Source organism: Pezoporus flaviventris, unplaced genomic scaffold, assembly GCF_033815535.1.
Source record: "Pezoporus flaviventris isolate CSIRO_AGI_PZ_B2104156 unplaced genomic scaffold, CSIRO_AGI_Pfla_v1 ptg000007l, whole genome shotgun sequence".
In the NCBI taxonomy this organism is placed as follows: Eukaryota; Metazoa; Chordata; class Aves; order Psittaciformes; family Psittacidae; genus Pezoporus; species Pezoporus flaviventris.
Genome location: NW_026892555.1, coordinates 26,653,752 through 26,674,241, shown reverse-complemented (window position 1 = coordinate 26,674,241; position 20,490 = coordinate 26,653,752). Strand labels below are relative to the sequence as shown.

General features: G+C 36.0%; 1 protein-coding gene across 5 annotated transcripts in view; it reads left to right on the top strand.

The window, feature by feature from the left end:
- WWP1 (WW domain containing E3 ubiquitin protein ligase 1) overlaps positions 1 to 18,253 on the top strand; it is a 62,729-nt gene extending 44,476 nt beyond the window's left edge. For all 5 annotated transcript variants that reach the window (XM_061448184.1, XM_061448180.1, XM_061448179.1 and 2 more), the window contains 14 exons: positions 2,728 to 2,782; positions 2,890 to 2,974; positions 3,072 to 3,200; positions 4,150 to 4,222; positions 4,299 to 4,370; positions 5,380 to 5,468; positions 8,082 to 8,241; positions 11,102 to 11,235; positions 11,363 to 11,503; positions 12,833 to 12,953; positions 14,327 to 14,431; positions 15,532 to 15,628; positions 15,999 to 16,071; positions 17,329 to 18,253. In XM_061448184.1, the coding sequence (XP_061304168.1) occupies positions 2,728 to 2,782; positions 2,890 to 2,974; positions 3,072 to 3,200; positions 4,150 to 4,222; positions 4,299 to 4,370; positions 5,380 to 5,468; positions 8,082 to 8,241; positions 11,102 to 11,235; positions 11,363 to 11,503; positions 12,833 to 12,953; positions 14,327 to 14,431; positions 15,532 to 15,628; positions 15,999 to 16,071; positions 17,329 to 17,428 (1,434 nt within the window). In that variant the 3' untranslated portion in view covers positions 17,429 to 18,253. The remainder of the gene's footprint in view (positions 1 to 2,727; positions 2,783 to 2,889; positions 2,975 to 3,071; positions 3,201 to 4,149; positions 4,223 to 4,298; positions 4,371 to 5,379; positions 5,469 to 8,081; positions 8,242 to 11,101; positions 11,236 to 11,362; positions 11,504 to 12,832; positions 12,954 to 14,326; positions 14,432 to 15,531; positions 15,629 to 15,998; positions 16,072 to 17,328) is intronic.
- Positions 18,254 to 20,490: the final 2,237 nt, after the last annotated feature.

Genomic DNA, 20,490 nt, shown 5'->3' with positions numbered 1-20,490 from the left:
AGAAGAAACCATTGAAGTACAGGTTTGAAACAGCCTCATTGAACTATGACTCTGCATTCCAGACCTAACTTTGCTTTGAATTTGATGGACTTTTATTCAAGTACCCCTCTGAAGTAAAGGATGCTGCAGTATTATTACATTTAATGGTTCTCAGCCTCTCATCTATTTAGACTTTATAGGTCATCACTAGCAATAGGAGAAAAATGCATCACCACTGAAGTCCTGGAGCTGTTCATCAAAGTCAATTTCTCTCATGAAATTTGAGAAAGATAGAATGCTTGAGATTGGAAGGGACCTCTGGAAGTCATCTGGTCCAACTGCCCTGCTCAAGCAAGATCACCTACAGCTAGTTGCCTAGTGTCCAAGCAGCTTCTGAATATCTCCAAGGATGGAGACTGCATAATCTCCCTGGGCAGCCCATGCCAGTGCACATTCACCCTCATAGTGAAAAAGTGCTTCCTGATATTCAGAGGGAATGCCTATTGCGTCAGGTCCTGACACTGGGTGCCACAGGGAAGAGCCTGGCTCCATCTTTTTTGCACCTTCCCCTAAGGTACTTGTACACATTGGTAACTTTTAATGCAAATTCAGGAATCACAGCCACTAAGCAACTTTTTGTACTCGTGTACTACTTTGATCAGTTGCTTAAACATCTAAGAAAACTCACACTTTTCCTGACCCAAAGACTATTTTTTTTTTTTTTTCTTTTGAGCTAGACTTATTCTCTCAGGGAATAATATAATTTTTTTAATTAAACTATGTTCATTTAATAATAACAACTCTTACAGAAACCCACAGACTAATTTCTTAAAATGTCCCCTTGGACTATAGAATCATTGAATTAAGATTTGTTTGTGAGGCAGAAGATACTTTAAGGAAGAGAGAAGATGACTGGACTGTTTGCATCACTTTAGAACTCAAAGTAGTGTGTCAGTTGCATACCTAGAACTAACATACTGTGGGTAAAAAAATTGAAATTATATTGAAGAAATTATGGGGGGTTTGTGTGTGGTTTTGTGTCTTGTTTTTTTTGGTTGGAGTTTTGTTTGTTTTTTTGTGGTGTGTGTTTTGGTTTTGGTTGTTTTGTTTTTTTTTTCTTTAGTACTGCTGTATACATTTCTTCTAGAATTCTTAAGGTCAAACTAGAATTAGCTTTTCTTCCTTTGGTGACATACCAGGACTCCAGGACTCTGCCTATATAGCAGCTTATAAGTGAGATTGTAATTTATTGCTTGGGGAAAAAAAAGTATTAATACATTTACTCACAAAAAGTGTTACTCACAAAAAGTATTAATACTTTTCGTGTTTCAGTTACCTTGACTGGTCAAAGCTAAATTATGTGAAGGGAGAAAAATGGATAGGATATAGCTACTTTAGTTAATTTATTTTATTTTTACCCCAGTTAATGTACTACTTTTGCTATAGAATCTGGTTCATTCCATGGCACTGCATAGTATTTAGGAGTGTTCTGTAAATTTACATTAGTCAGCAGCGCACATAAATCCTTGGACTCATTAAGAAGATCAGAAATTTCTGAATCGTGCCGCCATTCAGTTCTTTGGCAGACAGCATTTTCTTTTGTGTGCTATTCTTTTTATATTCACCACAGAGAAATCTTTGGTTACAGGGTCATTGTGACTGAATAGTTCCCAAAAGCACAAAAAGCTTACTGCATTTGCTGCTGAGATAATGGTAATAGTCTGTTCACATCTATTAGCTGGTGGCTGGAACAAAGAGGCAGCTTGATTTTGAGTGTAAATATTGCATTTTTTTTCTGATCCTTGCTCTGTTTCTGTTTCACAGGAAAAATACTGAAGCTTTTTTTTTTTCTTGAATTTGCTGTTATAAACTCTTAAGTGGATTTGAGATTTTTTGGATTGCAAATGCTATATAAAGCAGTATTAGTAGCAAGGTGGTCCTTAAGATACTGTTTAGATAATGCAGCTTGATTCCCATGTATCAAAATTCCATTCTGCACAACAACAGCAGCAAAAGAAGGGAATTTTAGTGTGCAAAAAATTTTAGGGGGTGGATGCTTTTAATTATAAATCAGAGCATGGATCATGCAGTTTTGGGGATTTCTGCCTTCTGTTTTTATTTTTCCCATGCATTTCATTCTTGGAGCTACCTGGGGGCTAATGCAATGTTACAGTGTATTACAAGCTTAACATGGTCTTATATAATAATTTCATCTGTTTTTTTTTAATTTTTTTTTTCCTTTTACCCTTATTGTCTATTGGTATAATTTTAACCATCCATGTATTTTGATGCTTGCAGCTGCAGTTGCTAAAAATGGCCAGGTCTGAAAATAGCCAAACATCCAGGGAAGATGTCATGTATTGAGGAAGCAAAAAACCCTGTGTTGGCAGTAATTACTCTGCTTGGAAACGTGTCTTATGATAAACCATGTTTTTCAGCAAGAACATTGTGTTTATCTCTTTATAGTTTCTTCTGCAAAATTTCTGTGAACTCTACATCTTTTAAGACCACTGAGTCTCAAGTTTGCTGTAGGAAGGGAAATAGAGGTTACATAGGCTTGGAAGCAGTAGAGACAAATGTACAAATCGTATCTTATTATAATATAATCTGTGTTTCTTCTCAAAACCAGACTAAAAATGGCATGATGTTTTTCAGTATGAAAACTTCAGAACTAGTGGTAATCTTAAAACACATTAAGGAAAAAATACAAATAATAATTGACCTGAGTGTCCTCTTGTTTTTAAATAGGCTTCGATGTTGTCAGCAGAAAATGACCCACTTGGGCCTTTACCACCAGGTTGGGGTAAGTTAATTAGCTGTTGATTTCAGGAAGTGACAGTTACAGAAATTTATAATGCAGTTGTTCTGTAGTGTTTGTTTGTTTGTTTGTTTTTGTCTTCTTTTCCCTAGAAAGGAGAGTGGATTCAAATGATAGGGTGTATTTTGTAAATCATAACACAAAGACAACACAGTGGGAAGACCCTCGAACTCAAGGGTAGGTGTGTATATTGACTGTTAAATAAAAAGGTCTTGCTTAATTCTCAGATATGATGATATGGCGGAAAAAATACTGTCTGCAATTTCTTCTGCAGTTTACAAAATGAAGACCCCCTTCCAGAGGGCTGGGAAATCAGATATACAAGAGAAGGCGTCAGATACTTTGTTGACCATAATACAAGAACCACCACCTTCAATGATCCTCGTACTGGGAAATCATCTGTGTAAGTGAGAAATCAAATATATTTTTTAATGTTTTAACTTCCTGTAGTTTAATAATGAAATCTTCTCATACTAAAAAACAATGTATACCTTTAGCTGGGATTGAGCACTAAATTATGAACAAATTATTGTCCTATAAATTTAATCTATTTTTAAGATTTAATTTTAATCTATCACACACTTTGCTGTGCTTTTCTAAGGCTCACTAGTTTTCATATACTTTTCAAATACCAAGATTGTGATAGTTTTGTAAATCAGAGGGAAAGTGTGGTAAACTGGAATATTGAACTAATGTGACTAATATTTCATTTTTTAAAGAAACAGTAAATGATTATAATGAGTATTGGTTATAGTTATGCACCCTCTAGCAACGTTCATGTCTAAACAGAGTAGTTCTAAATACTTTTAAAAAACTTTACATGCAAATCTTCTTAAAAATAGTTTAGTGAGAAGAATTGACCCAGTCTGTTGTGGCTGTCTGTCATGGTTTAAGCCTAACCTAGGACACTGTCTTAATGTCTTTTATGTAGGGTAGTGTTTATTTCTGATGACATGTTGATGACCGTTCATTCAAAGAGCCTATGGAGTGTTGGATTAGAAACTCGTTCATACTTCCACAAGCAGCTGAATTTATGAAGCCTAATCTAACAATCTTTGAGTGAGGACAATAAATTAAATACCTCTCCTTTAGCTGGCCTGTAATTTTTACAAAACAGGCAGGGGTTTGAAATCCTCTAGATCTCTACTTTTCTCTCTAATTTGGTAAATTGACTAGGAGAGTGTCAGAAGGATAGACTGTCTGGCCAAACCACGGACTCTGTTTTTGTTTCTGATCTTACCTTGTTCTTAACAGTTTTTGTGTATTTTTGAGATCTACATGCTGCTGCTTAGCATCGAAAGTATTGCTTGGTGTCTGTGTGGTTAATGTATCTCAAATCTATTTCCTTACAGAAATAAAGGGCCACAGATCGCTTATGAGCGTAGCTTTAGGTGGAAACTTGCTCATTTCCGTTACTTGTGTCAGGTACTTTCCTTTTTGAAACTATCTGATTTTATATTTATATGTGCTGCCTTTTAACGTTATTGCCTTATGATTACAGTCTAATGCACTGCCAAGTCATGTGAAAATCAATGTATCCAGACAGACTTTGTTTGAGGATTCCTTCCAGCAAGTAAGCCTGCAAAGATTGTTATGTTTGTTTATCAAGACAAAGCATAAGAACAAAGATGGCCATAGCCAGTTCAGACTAATGGTCCTTCAGGCACAGTAAATCTTCCTCTGGTGTTAGCCAAAGGAGGATTCTTACGGAAAACTGGGAACAGAAGTATTGTATATAACACTTTTACCAAATGATCCTTCAGCTCCCAGCTGTTTACATTTGAAGTGCTTCTTTAGCTTGATGTGGTTTCTGGGTATTTTAATAATCCTCCAGGGGCTTCTTTGAGCTGGTCTGTGCTCTTTTTGTGAACGTTTTGCATCTGCAGCATCCTGTGGTAAAAGAGTTTCGTAGCTTAACCACATTGCATACCCTTTTAACTTAACCACATCAGATTTGCTTTTCCGATTCTTGTGATTATATACGTTACAAAATACTGTTTTCTCCAATTAAAACTGGTGTCCTGCTTTGTCCTTCAGAGGTTAAATCTGTGTAATTGAAGCTTATGGTTCTTGAGCTGTTACAGTGTGTAGCCAATGTATGTTCTTTCCTTCTTTCTCTGTAACAAGGAGAATTCTTGCTGCTGTCACCACATCAAAAACTCTTGGGAGGGATTCTCTATAAGTAACAATTATATTATTAATTAAAGTATGTTACACTTATTTTGGATTAAATTACTTTTTAAATGATTTACCTAAAACCAAAATCTGTAATAGATATGTTTAACATTGCTAGATTCCCTAAATTGCCTTAGGCAGATATAAGAACAGGGCAGTCATACAATGGTACTTTCCAGATATGCTCTCCCACTTGCTAGCAGACTGCTGCTCAAGGATTTTAAGTCCAAGTTAGTATATCTGTTCATTAATTGCATGTTCCATGAGATGGTCTAGTTGCTTGTCAAATCTGTGTAAACATTTGACATATATTGCGTTTCTGTATCAATTAAAATCTAAATAAGAAGAGTGATTGTATTGACAATACATGATTTATAAATTGTTACAATTTTGGTTTCTTTTTATAGATTATGGCATTAAAACCCTATGATTTGAGGAGAAGATTGTATGTTATATTCAGAGGAGAAGAAGGATTGGATTATGGTGGCTTGGCAAGGTAAAAGAAAATTTATTTAAAATATAGGTATACGCTTTAATAGCACTCTAACCTTGATTTCTAATATAATTCTGTTGGCAAAGAAACTGCTTGCTTTTGCAGTCTGACTATGGTTACCTTTTTAGCTTCCCTTAAGGTGTTAAGGAGGTGAAACTGACAGCACTGGATGTTGTTATGGGTTATAACATTACATTAGTAAAACTGTGGTCTCGGTTGTTCAGTTCTTTGGCAAAGATTGATGTTTAAATTGGAGGTTTTTATGCCAGTTAATTGCTGTAGACTGAGTTATATCAGAAACTTTCTATCAGAAAGTTCCACTTTCCTGGATGTGGGGACTGTGGAAAAATAAAAAGTGTTTTGCTTATTTGGAAAAAAGGAGTCAGCACCAGCTTGGGACTGATAAGAACAGAAAGGACATGAACAAGAGGAGAGTAGTGCAGCCATGAAGTAACAGCAGATGAATAGACTATGTAGGCTGTGCAGGAGTGCAAAACAGCTAGACTACAGGATTTTCTAGAATCTGAAGTGAAATTTGAAGGGAAAATCTGGTAACAGGAAAATGATAGCTAAAGTGTGTTTCACCTTTTGACCATATAGAAGATAACCACTGACTACTATTGCCAGCTACTTGACTGAAATGTTACTATTAGGATGAAAATGTCAATACTACTGCAGATCCAGGGAATTAGAAGTAGTCATAGGTGATAAAGTTTTTTGAGGGTTTATTTTTTTTTTTGTTGTTGTTGTTTTTTTTTTTATGTAAAGGTGTTCAATTTTGACCTGGTTTATGTAGCTTACTAAATGAAGTTCAGCGAAAATGTGTAGTATTTGCAAATAAGGAAGCTTGCCTCTGAAGGTTCAGCTTCTTTGCATTTATGGATGGTTATACTTCTGAATTACAGTATCTGATAGGCTTTTGGGCAGTGACAGCAGGGAGGAATCAAATTTTTGTTTTGCATCGGTTTTGTTTGATTGGTGTCCCTAACATGGCCCTAGGCACAGGATGGGGACCAGGAGAGTTCAAGATGTCTGTTCCAGAGAAACAAAATATTCCAAAGAAGTGATGTTAGAATAATATAACATCTGTTAGTCATAGAAGGTAGCAGAATAAATAACAAATGTACAGGTAGTATAATTTCATAGTTTTAGGAGTAAGTCTTGCCCAAGATTTTGTATGTGAAACTGAGAACCAGCAATTGTAATCTGAGCTGAGAATTCTTAAGTGACACTGTGTAAATGTTCATGTGCTGATTTGCTAATGTAATACTGTATTAATTCAAATATAGAAAGCTGCTGCACCTGGTTTATCGCCTGTTTCTCAGCAGGCTAAACTTGGTGTTCCCTCCAGATTTTTACCTTGTGTTTAGCAGACCCAGTCTGACACTAGGTTCTGTGGCTAGTTCTGTTGATGTGAAATTTGCTTCTGCAGACTTCTTGTTGATGAGTGATTTCTTTGATTCATCCTTTATCTGGCTTTGATCTTATTTAAATGCCTGTTAAATATGATGTATCTATGCAGGCTTAGTATTGTTGTGTCAGTATAAAACTTGCATAGAATATTGTACAGCATTCTTGTGCTTATTAAAAGATACACAGAACCCTGTTAGAGTTATCATATCCTGGCTGCTTTTCTCTGTTTACTCTTTCAATTTGACCTTTGGATTGGAAGCATGTTGTTGCAGTCATCATCCTCGACTTGTTCTCAGGTAAATACAGAGATAGAAAGGATGCCTCTTAAATGTGACAGCTGAAAGGCAGTCAGGATGTAATTCAGTCCCCACAGGATGGACTTTTAGGGTTTTTTTTTGTGTCTTTCCCCTAACCCTGATTGTTCATTTCCAAGCCTTTACAAAGGGCCTGATACAATAAACCCTGAGAATATATGATTGCTTCTGAGGTCTGTGATTATATGTAAATGCTGTAAAGCAAGAAATACTCTAAAAATCAGCTATGCTAATGATGAAATACCAGATTCTATTATTATTTCAGGTCAGCTGAGTTGGAAACTATGAAAGTGGTGAACAACATGTCCTAGTTAAACCTCAACAAAAATACGTTTTCCTATTGTCATGTTGTGTTTGCTTAACTGATACATAGTAGTTTGTTAAACCACAGTAACTCTGTGTGTGTTCCACTGTCATACTGGGAAAGCAAGTAAGGTGTGCTGTGGTTTTGGGTTTTTTTGGTTTTGTTTTCTTTTAAGCACTGCTCATGGAATAATTGTAGGTTTTTTTGAATAGATATTGGAGACCTATGCAGTAAAGCAGACATGATGAGGGTAAATACCATGTATTTGAGGCAAGGACTTTGTAGGCAAAAATGTTACTAATATACAGCTAAAACTTGTGCTATGAGGGTGTGTTCAAGGTGACAAGCTTAATAGTTTCTAAACTATGACAACCATGACTTTCTAACATTATTGATTTGAATAATGATTTTTTTATATTTAAGTATATAATGCCATATATTATTCTATGATTCTAATACAGCATTGGTTACGTTATTTTTCTAAGTTTGCATATATTTTGACCATTTTTCTAGTTACCTAAGGGGAATGGTGATAAGCATCTGTATTTGATGGTTTTTATGTGTATACATGTTTTTTTTCCTTAGAGAATGGTTTTTCTTGCTTTCCCATGAAGTACTGAACCCTATGTACTGCCTATTTGAATATGCTGGCAAGAGCAACTATTGCCTGCAGATAAATCCAGCATCAACAATCAATCCTGACCATCTTTCATATTTCTGTTTCATTGGGCGCTTTATTGCCATGGTAGGTTAGATTTTTAAGGTTTTATTATTTGCTGTAGCTATACGTTAATTCCTGAACAATATTTGTTTTTACGGTTATTAAAGGTTATATTAATCTATTAGAAATGAAAGGCACATAAGACTATTGAGCCAAAATACTCCTGGAGAGTTAAGTCTCTTACACAGTCAAGTTTCCTGGGATAGTGATGACAGTTAGTATGGCATTCAGTATATTTTATTTTTATCAATTGGATGTGTGTACTACATGCAAACTGCTGTTTGGTTGAGTGTCTGAATTCTGATGCTCTGAAAAATGTGACTGGTATTTTCCAAAAAAGGCTCCTTTGTTAGACTTGGTATACCTTATTATATTTGAAAAAAATGAGTTAGAAATTTTTTGTACTTGGATACAAAGGTCAGATACTAAGGAGAGCAGAAGCTGGCAGGGAGCCGATTCTCTGCCATCAGGTGTCTCTCAAATTAAAAGCATACTCGTACCACCCAGTATGTTTCCTATAGTGGACTCCTACTATGTCATATTTCTTTCCTTCCATGTAGTGATACAGTCATCTTTCCACATAATCATCATGATGTCTACACGTAGCCCTCCAAACATCCCGGAAAATGGTGAATAGGGAAAACAAAAAGTAAACAAAAGTACATTTTCAAATGGAAGTGACTGTTGTTTTCTGTTCTTCAGGCTTTGCATATGAAATCAGAATAAATACCAGTAAACTATAACAGAAGAGGGGAAAATACTTTCAGACGTACAGTAAATTAGTTTTGGGGATTTTCTTGGTTTTACTTTTCTTACAGATTCTTCTTGATAAACAAATTTATTTAGTTTTGATGTGAACATCTCTGATTTCGAGGATTTTATGGGCAAGCTCCCTGACATTCCTGTATTTCTGTGCTGTCATGAAGGTTTGTTTCATTGAGTTAACAGACGCAATGAGCTGCCAACGTTTTTTCTTCCTTTTGGAACCCTCAGCAAGCTATAATGCCATTAAGCAGGAAGATGTGATAAGCCAAATTCTCTTTCTTTTAGCCAGTGGATTTTTTTTTTTTTTTTTTTATCTTGTACATAAGGTAAAATTTGTAGTTGAAATGGTTTAGTGTGAGGTGTTCCTGCCCATGGCAGAGGGGTTGGAACTTGATGATCTTAAGGTCCTTTCCAACTCTAACTATTCTATGATTCTATGAAATGTTAATTTCAGGAAACGTAATTCATAAAAATAGGGATCATAGAAGGCCTGTAAGTTAATTAATATACTTTAATTAAAGTGTTTAATGTAATTAAAAGACAAAGTTTCTATCCTGAAGTACGTTTATATTTTAAATTCTCGAAGGGGAGGAGAGTGAGGGAGAGGCCTGTGTAAAGGTGCCAGATGTGGTCAGTTGAAAGGTTTGAGTATATTGATGGTTTGTAATGGATGGTATTCCCTACAGTACTTCCTGGGGATACCCTTTAGTGGCTTAAAATAGCTCAGGTAATAATGTAAATGGACATCATTTCAGGGAGTTTAGGTAGGCTTTTTAAGTACATTTGTAATTTCTGTTGCTGTCACAGTTCTAAAATAGTTGTGACTTATTTTGGCTTTAAGTGCTGAAATAATCACAGATGCTTTTGACCAAAATGGGGTTAAATGTAAAAATGCACATTACTGTAGTAAAAACCTGTCACATGAGGTTGGCTGAGATAGCTTTTATGTTTTGCTGTAAGATGACATAGACATTAAATTAGATAATTTAAGAGCTGACTTTTGCAAAAAAGCAGGAAATCCCATGTGTAGATGCTGCACTTGGTATTTAATTTTTCCATTTCGATTAGCTTGCTCTCCCATGAGAAGTATAGACCAGTTTAAAAATAAATAATTGCCTCTGTTTAAGCTTTCCTATAGCAGAAGATAGTGCATGCTAGAGTGAGCCCTAAGGGGGAAATTAGAAGGTGGGGAGAAAAGATGTAGCCTTGCCTTTTTCTAGAGGAAATGGGCCATTACATTGGCTCTTCTGCTGATAAAACTTGCACTGTAAGGAAAGGCAATCAATGAATGGCATACCAGACCAATGTTTAGGGTGATTTTTTTTTTAAAGAAGTATTTTCATAAAGAAAGTGTACTTGATATTGATGAGGAAAAAATATTTTCATATTCATAAAAAATATTTCATATTTTCAAAAGCCATGCTCTGTTATCACTCAAATGCACTGAGTCAGGATAGAGGTTCACAGTGTGTATGTGTGTGTGTGTGCTATGCTTCAGTACTAGAAATTAGCTGACACCTTTTGTGCATGTATGGCAAGTCAAGTGTGAGCACATGTTTTTGTTTATTTGTTTTTTTTTTCAGTTTAATTTTTGCAGTAGAAGGTAGAATTTCATTTTCAGTTCTGTTACCTATAAAAAATGTGATTCCCAAAGCTCTTTCTGAAGCAGTCTGTGATTATATTTTTAAAGTATTTTATACAAGCTGCAGTAACACTGTGTAAAGGATGCTTTTGCAGGATGTATGTGCTACTCAAGTAGGATCAAATATGATCAAGTAGGATCAAACAACGCTTGGCATATATACCTATCCACATAATAAAGAGGAAACTTGGTAATTTCCTCTTTTCGTAGACTTCATTCTTTTATGACAAGTTTATTTTTAATCAGATAATTTCTAAATTCTGATGATGACATATGCTTGGATAATGTTGTAAATTAATCATTCTTTTTTCCTTCCCTCTTAATGCAATGTTTTGTTCTTTTTAAAACCAAGCTGCTACTGCTGCTTGGTGCTTCTTATTATTTGAAGGAGAAAGGAAAAAAAGAATTCAAGTCCAGAAAAGCTTCAATAATTCAGCAGTTCAGTAGGAGCTAAACAGACTTCTTTCTGTTCAACAGGCATTGTTTCATGGGAAATTTATTGACACTGGTTTTTCTCTGCCTTTCTACAAAAGAATGCTGAGCAAAAAACTTACTATTAAGGACCTAGAATCTATTGATACCGAATTTTACAACTCCCTAATTTGGATAAGGTTTGTAGATTATCTTGTGTGTGTGTGATGTTTTATTCATTTTTTTGTTTGTTTGTTTATATAGAACCCATTTTGTTTATATAGAACTATTTATATAGACCACCTTTTTTTTTCTCTTTTCATTCAGGGATAACAACATTGAAGAGTGTAACTTGGAAATGTACTTTTGTGTGGATATGGAGCTCTTAGGAAAAGTAACCTCACATGAGCTGAAATCAGGAGGTTCAAATATCTTGGTAACAGAGGAAAACAAAGAAGAATATATTGGGTAGGAAGGTGTAGATGCTGAAAAAAATTATTCCATATTTCTTCTGTTGCTCTAGTCCTTCTTGACACAGTATATGATTTTTTTTCTTTTCCTAGTAGTGTGTAATTCTTGGGACTGCTATTGAAATGGTATCTTGGTGCACATAATCTCCTGGAACATTTTAATCTCCCCCATTCCCCTCTTCCCTCTCCCCCATTGTCCCACCCCTACCCCGTTTGTCCTCCTGCCCCCATCCCTCTCAAAAAAGGAGACCATAGGAAGAGAAGATGACCTGTCTTGTTATTACATGGACAGTGAGAGAACAGGTGAAACTGAAAAGTGAGCGAAGCTATTTTCAGTGATTTAGGTAACGAATCCAGCTGGAGGGAAGCCATGTATTTGACCGAGGATTTCTAAATTTTTCAGAACTTTGCTGTCACTGGAAACTGAAATCCAGAAGGTTTACAGTGTGGTGTGATTTAAACTACTTTTTTTTTGTTCTGTTATGCTGCTCTCTCCTAATGTTATCACTGCCTTTCGTTTCCTGAACCTCTGTTTCTGATCCATCTATTCAGAGTGGTCTCAAAAGGAGATTTACACAGATTCTTTTCTGTGATACAGTGTATGTCCAGTGCTACATGTAATTTCCTCATAAATTAACATCTTTGGTGTCTCAGTGAAATAGTTTCTCTAGTATGTATATATATTTCTTGTCTTTTTTTTTATTCAGAAGTGGCTTGACTATTTAAGTTAAAACTTAAAAAATGTTACCTCTTCCTCAAAATTTTAGCATAAATCAGAAGCTCATAACAGAAAATGACTATTCTTTGTTGAAGCTGAAAGTAGTCTCATGCTGGCAGTATGGGGTAGCTGTAGTTACGGGTGTTATCAGCAACAGTATTTCTTACTATTCTTGGTGTATGTGGTGCCTTTTGCTCAAGGACAGAATGTTTCAGTGGAAATGTTTCTTTTCTAGCGCTGAAACACTATGTTTATGCACTTTTTAAGGTAAAGCAAATTTTGCCATAACAAAACTGTAAAGCCCAAGAAGCATTATTTACATGAAAAGGCTGCTGAATTTTTGTCAATGGAAGGTTAATAATACTCCTATTATATATATATATGTTTATTGGAGTGGTAGTCTAAGTATCTCTTTTACTGTTTTCTGAGTTTGGAGATTTGTGATGGTGTTGTTGGTCCCTTACCTTCTATGGAATCGTACAGTATAAGAAACTAGAATTGGAGGGAGCTTTACCTTAGGGGAACAGACATGCAATCATACATGTTTGAGCTTCTTCATGATGAGTGCTAATTTAATATTTAATTTATGTTTGTTCTTTTCCATCCCAGGCTAATGGCTGAGTGGCGATTTTCTCGGGGAGTTAGAGAACAAACCAAAGCTTTTCTTGATGGTTTCAATGAAGTTGTGCCTCTACAGTGGCTGCACTATTTTGATGAAAAGGAGCTGGAGGTGAGGTTTTCTGTTCAACATTTTTAATTTCTTCAAAGATAATACATATGGAGTGTTTAAGTGAATAGATCAGATTGAATCTCTCATCTGTGGCATGCTGCATTTGATAGCTTCTGAAACATGGAGAATTTAGTAGGAGCAGTGGGGGTAAATCATGGTGAAAAGCCAGTAATGCATTGAATTGGTGTTTGGTGTTCAGCATTTGGCAATTTTAGATTCCGTCTTCAGTATTAAAATGTGTTTTGTAAATTTCTCTGGAAAGATCACAGAATCACAGAATTGGAAAGGACCTTAAGATCACCTAGTTCCAAACCCCTTGCTGTGGGCAAGGATGCCTCACACCAGATCATGTCACCCAGGGCTCTCTCCAGCCTGGCCTGGAACACTGACAGGGATGGAGCATTTACCACTTCTCTGGGCAGCCTGTTCCGGTGCCTCACCACCCTCAAAATGTCAAAAGATCAGCCTGTGAGGGCACAGGTGGATCTGTTAGTCATAGAAGACTACTCCCTGTGTGGTAGATGGGGAGAATTATCTTGTAACAGATGTCACGGAAGTTGATTTTGGTGTACAGTGATCACTTAGTTTTACATACATAGTCTAGGGTAGGTTCTAGAGTTACTACACTCCAGGACAGAAAGTTGGAGGAAACTACAAGGTTTGAAACTGAATTTTGCAGATCCTTGATATGTGACTCAAGGGCTGATAACAGGAATTGCTTGCAGGCACCGTGTTTACTTAACAATCTGCCTGGCCTATGTTCACTGTTGGCGTTGTGATTTGTAGCAGGGATAAAAGGGTCTGTAGGGCTTCTGTGAGACCTGCCAAGGTTCTCTGTATAGAATGAGCAGTGTTGTGAAACCTTCTTAAGTTGAATGGGATTTTTTCCTGAGAAAGGACGTTGATCTGTCTTTGTTGCTCAGTTTCCTAGGAGGCTTTGCCTTTAGCACTTTCAGCTTTCATTGCCTCTCATAATGAATTTTTTGCAAATGTATACTTTGCAGTTTGTACTAGTAGTAGCAGTAGCAGCAATCATTAGCTTGAAATATGAGGCAAGGTTTTAATGGGAAAGGTAATATCCTCTTTAATATAAAATTTCTTTTTATGGGAAAGGTACTACCTTTTATTGTTGAATTATTAGCCAGAAAAAGGTCCTGGTATGCAGGTTTTCAGACCACTTAAATACATGAACAGTTTTGGGGAAGTTCTGTAAACTTAGGATAAAGAAAAATCTTAACAGTGGAGTATAGTTAAAAATTTTCAGCCCTTTTTCTGGGAGCAAGGACTTCCATTTTTGTTAGTCTCTTATACAAGATACAAAATTAACTACTGCATGTAGATGTGTGTTGTCAAGTAACCATTCTCTTTTCTAGGTTATGCTCTGTGGTATGCAAGAAGTAGATTTAGCAGACTGGCAGAGGAACACTGTTTATCGTCATTATACGAGGAATAGCAAGCAGATCATATGGTTCTGGCAGGTATGTTGATCTTTAGGGTGGGAAATGGCAGATGGATACCTGCATTACACTTGGATGGCTGGTCCTGAATAATTTTTCTAAATCTTGTCCTTTATATTGATTATACAGTGATGGAAGTTTTTTGTATTCTTAGCAGTGATCTACCTTTTAAGCATTCTTCTGTGTAGTACACCTGTACATTTGAAATGCCATATACTATTTATGATTATTATCATATTAGCTGTCCCAGTCTAGCACTGACTGATTATAACTCACAATTCAGTGAAGTTGGATAAGAATTATTTTCAGGAAAAAAATCAAAAAATTCTATACAGGCTTCCAGTTTCTATGAATTTCCCTAAAGAGAAATCACAGCTACGCACTTCCTGTCTTGTCATAAGTCATCGTTTTAGGGAGGCAAGTCATCGTTTTAGACAAAGTTCCAATGAGAAAATGGTGTAAATCAGTTATTTTCTAGCTTATTTATATTGTTAGAATAATGTAAGATCTGATGATCTGGTTTTTAAGAAGCTTTGCACTGAAAGAATCTTAATTAGTAACTTGGATATGGTTTTAACATTCATAGAACAAAACCTGTTACCCAGGTTTTTCTGAGCTAAAATCCTGGATGTATCAATGCCTCCTCTCTTACTGAAATGTGCACCACCTCCCTTCGCTTTCCTTTTCACTTCCCAGTGAATTTCTTTCCATAGTGGTGCAGCTGTTTCGGATGGTGTTGTCTCTCATTGAGACTGCCGTACGTAGGGAATACTTCACTTCTGAAATACCCAGAGCCTGTGGTTAATCTGTTGCTGTGTTTAATCAAAATGGCAGTAGCCTTCATATAATCATTGGCATGATTTATATTATAGTGTGGAATACAGTAGATAAAGATTGTTCTTGTTTGCTGTTCCCAGTCTTCACACTTTAACAGTAGATAGTGCATATAATCTGAAATCAATGTCCCTCCACACAATTTTGCTGAAAGAAGGAAAGATAAATGCTCTCAAGGTGGTGCCTTTTAAAATGGAACTACACTTTTTAAGCAGTTTCGTGGTATTTTTGGTTTTCTCCAGCTATGTTAAAGATTTTTAGTAAGTAATTTGAATTTCTGTACCTAGTTTGTAAAAGAAACAGACAACGAGGTTCGCATGAGACTTCTGCAGTTTGTCACTGGCACTTGCCGATTACCTTTGGGTGGATTTGCTGAACTTATGGGTAAGTAAAAGGTGACCTCAACTTTTATACTGTACCTGTTCCATTTGCAAATGAACCATGCTGCAAGTTTGCAGACAGCAGGAACTTCATGTACATCAGCTTGGATCTAGAAAGGCTTTTTATATTGGAAATCCCATGAATACTTTTATAAATTATTAAGAAGTTAGATCATTTCTGTGAGAAGAATGTTCATTATCATGTAACATAGAGTAGGACATAATAAGCTCTCTGTGTCTGAGTTGTGTCTTAATGTCACAAATGTATGACTGTGAGGCATCCCTGGCCATGGCAGGGGGGTGGAACTAGATGATCTTAAGGTCCTTTCCAAGCCAAACCATTCTGTGATCACACTTTTGAAAATCTTTTCTAGGAAGTAATGGTCCTCAGAAATTCTGCATTGAAAAAGTTGGTAAGGAAACCTGGTTACCAAGGAGTCACACTTGGTGAGTTGATACCTACAAACTTTCTGTACCTTAAGTGGCTTCTCACCTCTGGTCTTGCATTGACCAAATCAAATGAAATGTATTTGAATCAGTTCTCTTATGTCCATCTTCAGCTTCTTTTCTTTGATTGCTCTGACATTCCGGTATTGAAAACGCTTCTAGTTCCCCTATTCTTAAGTCTTGCTGCTGCACTGTACATAGTTTGTTAGTATTAGATTTATCAAAAATATAATACAATTTTTCTTGCATAGAACTGAGAGGTATTTCTGTAATTATTTTAGAGAGTATTAAATAACTGGCAAAAGTCAAGTTGGTGTTAGATATATTACATATTATTAGCTGTAGATATTACAGCTACAGCTATTAGATACACTTATTGTACAGTAAAATTGTAAAAGATAAATGTGATAGAAAAATGCATGAGAGAAATGACAGCAGATGTTCAGAACAGGGATGCTTAGTCAAGACAGCAGGTTGTTTTTCCTGCCAGGCTGCAGGCTATTATTGGCTTGTCATTCCTGTGCCAAACTGGTGCAACAGGCACCCAGATCAGTTTCCCCTATATACTGTGTGCAGTAGACACACCTTCCTATGGCAACATTGTAACAATATTAATCACACTAATGATAATAGAATTATTAATATTAATAACATTGGTGATTAATTAATAGAATTAATAATTTTAATTAGGAATTATCTAATTTCCTAGTAGTTAAAAAAGCTACTTTAGGGAATCCTCCATTTTCACCATTTCCTCCACCAGTGCTGTTTTTTCAAGTGGTGTTTGTGGGAGTTAAACATCTTTGCCTGAGGTAACTTTGAGAAAGACATGGAATGAAACAGAATTTTGGCAGAGGCCTTTTAGGGCAAAGTTTAGAGGGGAAAAAGGTGCCAAGCTGTATCTAGGCATGTACAGAAAGAAGAATTCAGCTTTTTCATGTTGTTGCTGGAATTTGGAGATGGATCCCTCTATAATGGTGAACATTTCCTTTTGGGAGTGTTATAATTCTCTGTATCTGGGGCTCTCTGTAATCTTCAAAGGCTCCGGGTTTTATATGATGTGATAAGAGTAGTTTGTTTCTTAAAGTTCTCTGGTTTTACTGCTCACAGAGAGGGGAGTGAGATTGCACTGATTGCTGTCTCTTCATTTCTAATGTTAGATGAGAATATTTTTAACTTCTACTGTAGCAGTCAAGCTCTGTAGTGTTCTACCTGGCATTCAGCTAAACTTAACATTTTGGGTTTTTTTCTGCTCAGTTTTAATCGTTTGGATTTGCCACCATATAAAAGCTATGAACAACTAAAGGAGAAGCTGCTCTTTGCCATTGAAGAAACAGAGGGATTTGGTCAAGAGTAGAAGTGGCTTCTAGTCAAAAAGGAAATCTTGCATAACAAAAGGCCCAGCCAACTAAGATTGCACACTTAATTGTATATAAGCTTTTTGTTCTGTACAGTGATCTTTCTGGAACTCTGAAAGTGTAAGTGTTCTCTGTTCTTCCACAAAGATATGCAAAACAGTTCAGCCTTTTCTACTTTTATTTATTGCCCTTCCAAAAGACCAGAAAAACCCCTCATAAATTTTGAAAGCAGACAAGAGACTTATTTAAAATATATATAAAAAGTATAAATATATATACGAATAGGCTCTAGTTTTATAGAGCTTTAAGTGTATGAGAAGTTGCAGCCATTTAAAAGGGCCTGGATTTGCTTTATCTTGGCTTTATTATTCAGAAAAATGTTTAAACTGCTCTGTGTTCTTTCTTAAGAAACATCTCCAAGTTTGTTTTATTGCATGGCTGTTCTAAAAGGTGTTAAAGGCTTAGGCCAAACGTATCCTAAATATGTAGAAAGATGCTGCTGGTATTTGAAATGACAGAGTATGTTCTGTCAGTTTAATTTTTTTAAATACATAAATAGCTGATATATCCCTCTCTACTGATGTAGCCAAGGTCATGAGTAAAGCCTTTACTGCACAAAAGTCATGTACAGTAAGATGAATGTGATTTAATGTTGAAAGGAATTGGTGCCACTGTTCTGACTTACTGTAGGAGCTGAACAGAATATTTTAATTCATTTGAGCAGCATTGAAATTTGTTTACATATTACCTTGGGTTATTACCACAAGGATGTTAGGTAATCTTCAAAGAAAAACTAATAATAAAAGAGAAAATACTACACATTCTCTCCTTGGTCTGGTGTCTTACAGGTTGCTTTGGTTTGTTTTTTTGTCTTGTTTTTTTCAATTCCTGATGTCCTTTGTACAACTCTCTATAGAGTATGTTAATGTACACTGAGCTAGAAGAGTATATAAAAGGTAATGTGAACTTTGCTGCTTTCTGTGTTCATCCTCAGTTATTGGATCTAGTAAACCCAACTAAAATGAAAGTTACATAAGCTCTGCACAGGTAAAAATATACTTAAATACTGTTATTCCTCTTAACTTCTTACAGAAATTCAGATGAACCTGAATTAAGTATGTCTAAAACCTGTCATCCTGTTGTGTAGGTCAAGTTTGCCCTAAGTGCACAACAGTATAAAGGCATTTTAAAATTAGGTTTATTGGCATTGAGGGCATTTGCTGAACTACAAATATGTGTTTAAACCCCCCCTGAATTTAACACCTTATTCATGTGAATGATATTAAATGCTACTTTTAGCAAATTATGCTACCTTATTATAGAGTAAAACAATGTTTAAAATTACCATTTGTATTATGCTTTAAATATTAACTGTAAATTCCATTACATTTAACTTATACAGAATTTTGTACACACATGAAAATGATTTTTAAAATATGCTTAAAAACACTTCTGTAACATATCATATTGCACTGTTAAAAGTGTACATGCAGAAAAGCTCATGTATCTTTCCAATGCAGCAACTGAATTCTGCCAAAACTTTATTTTTCTACACATTGGATTCTCTTGAGGCTTTGTATTCTATACACCCAGCTCGCTGTGGAGCTGCTAACCTGCACATAGCTGTGATAACACTGGTAGTACAATGGGCCCAATAGACTGCTCTCTTACATGAACTTTCTGGAAGAGTTCCAGATATTTCCACCACTTTTGAGAGTTTTTCATACTACACCAAATGTCTTCTGCAAAACCATGTTCATAAATATAGCATCAAATTAATTTGAAGTGCAGATCCATTTAAATTATGACTTAAGCTGGTTAGAATGGAGGAAGCTTTAGAGAAAAAAACAACCACCAAAAGTCAAAGGTCAGGTAACAGAAGAGCATGTGGCTTGCGTGAAAGACCATTCAGAGGGGTGAATGTCACAGAGCTGAACTTTATGAATTTGCACTAATGACTGACTTGGTGACCCACTACCAACTGCTGAATTTTGTGAATCTGTGAGTAAGTTGAGCAAAATAATAATAAAAAAAGACAGCACATCACGAGCATGTAGTTGCTTTATTGTTTTGGTATTTTAGCTGTCTCGTAACTGCAGTATTTTTTTTCTGTGGGTAAGGGTTAGAAAGGAAGGAAAAAACCCCAAACCCAGTGGCCCTCTGTACATGGCCGTATGATCTATGACTTGGTCTCAAAGAGCTGACTGAAAGCATGGCTCTCCAGGTAAAAAAAAACAAACAAACCCACAACTATTTATATACTTGTGTATATGCGTACAGATAACGTAGACTTTCTGGGAATTTCAGTAACACTGCACTGTAACTTTCTCTGCATTCCCCTCAATTCTGATGTGCTCAGGGGGAGGGAGGAAGACAGCAGAGAGGGAAGGCATCAAAGACTGGGGGTCAGATGAAGGAATAAGAGAGGCAATACTACCTGAAGGAACTACTGTGTAGTTCATGGGTTCTGTTTGTTCTTTTCTTCCTGCAAGCAGCTCAGCTGTTTTTCTCTAAACGCTCAATTCAGTACCTGGATTAGCCTTCCTCTGTCTGCAGGTACTGCTTTCTGTATCAGAAAAGGCACATTTTTACTACTGACTTGGCACGAGCTTGGTTTATTAATCTAAGCAATTTATGCCCTTCATCTTCCTCCTACAGACTGCAGTATTCTTCTCTATTAAAGCAAACACCAAGTATTTCTATTCAGTTTGTTCTAGATCTTTAGGCATTCTACTGGCAGTACCATGAATATTTGATTGCCTGCCATTTTGTCATTATTTGGTCCTCTTCTCTTGGGTAGTGGCAACATACTGTTTGGAAAGTCTGTAAATGCTTTCTGTGCTGAATATCTAAATTTAATTTAGTTTTCTGGTGAAACCTGCTAAAAAAGCAGCAAGAACAAGAAGAAAGTTTTACTTAATCTCTACAAGTCATCATCTCTGTGCCTCCAAATTGTAGTTCTCTTCTAATGTCCCAGCCCCTCCTCTCCAATATACACGCTGTGTGTCAATGATACCCTTTATTCCTATGAGAATCAACAGACAGGATCACATGAAACAGA